The 274-nt window shown below is 71.5% G+C and overlaps 1 protein-coding gene across 1 annotated transcript in view; it reads right to left on the bottom strand.

Moving 5' to 3' along the window:
- LOC104989862 (prolyl-tRNA synthetase associated domain-containing protein 1) overlaps positions 1-170 on the bottom strand; it is a 2,549-nt gene extending 2,379 nt beyond the window's left edge. The window contains exon 1 of the mRNA XM_010841666.1: positions 44-170. Within this exon, the coding sequence (XP_010839968.1) occupies positions 44-127 (84 nt within the window). The 5' untranslated portion in view covers positions 128-170. The remainder of the gene's footprint in view (positions 1-43) is intronic.
- Between the last annotated feature and the right edge of the window lie 104 nt (positions 171-274).

The raw sequence follows: 274 nt of genomic DNA on the forward strand, positions 1-274 counted from the left end.
GAGCCCACTCCCTCCCGGGGTAGTCCTAGCGGGAGCGTCTCACCTCCGGGTGCTCCACGACCTCTGTGCGGATGGCCAGGGCGGCGAGCCGCTGCTCCAGCGCCGCCCGCAACTCAGCCCCTGCCATGCTGTCCTCGTGGCGGTGGCTAGAGACCGGGCCGAGGAACTGGGCGTGGCTTCCCGCGGACCGCCCACTGCAGGCCGAGGCAGAAGTTCCTGGAGGGACAGGGGCGGTGCCCGGAAACCAGCGCCGGCGGTTTCTTCAGGCGAGGGT

The sequence above is a fragment of the Bison bison genome, unplaced genomic scaffold (genome assembly GCF_000754665.1).
Source record: "Bison bison bison isolate TAMUID 2011002044 unplaced genomic scaffold, Bison_UMD1.0 scf7180017864166, whole genome shotgun sequence".
NCBI classification, from domain to species: Eukaryota; Metazoa; Chordata; class Mammalia; order Artiodactyla; family Bovidae; genus Bison; species Bison bison.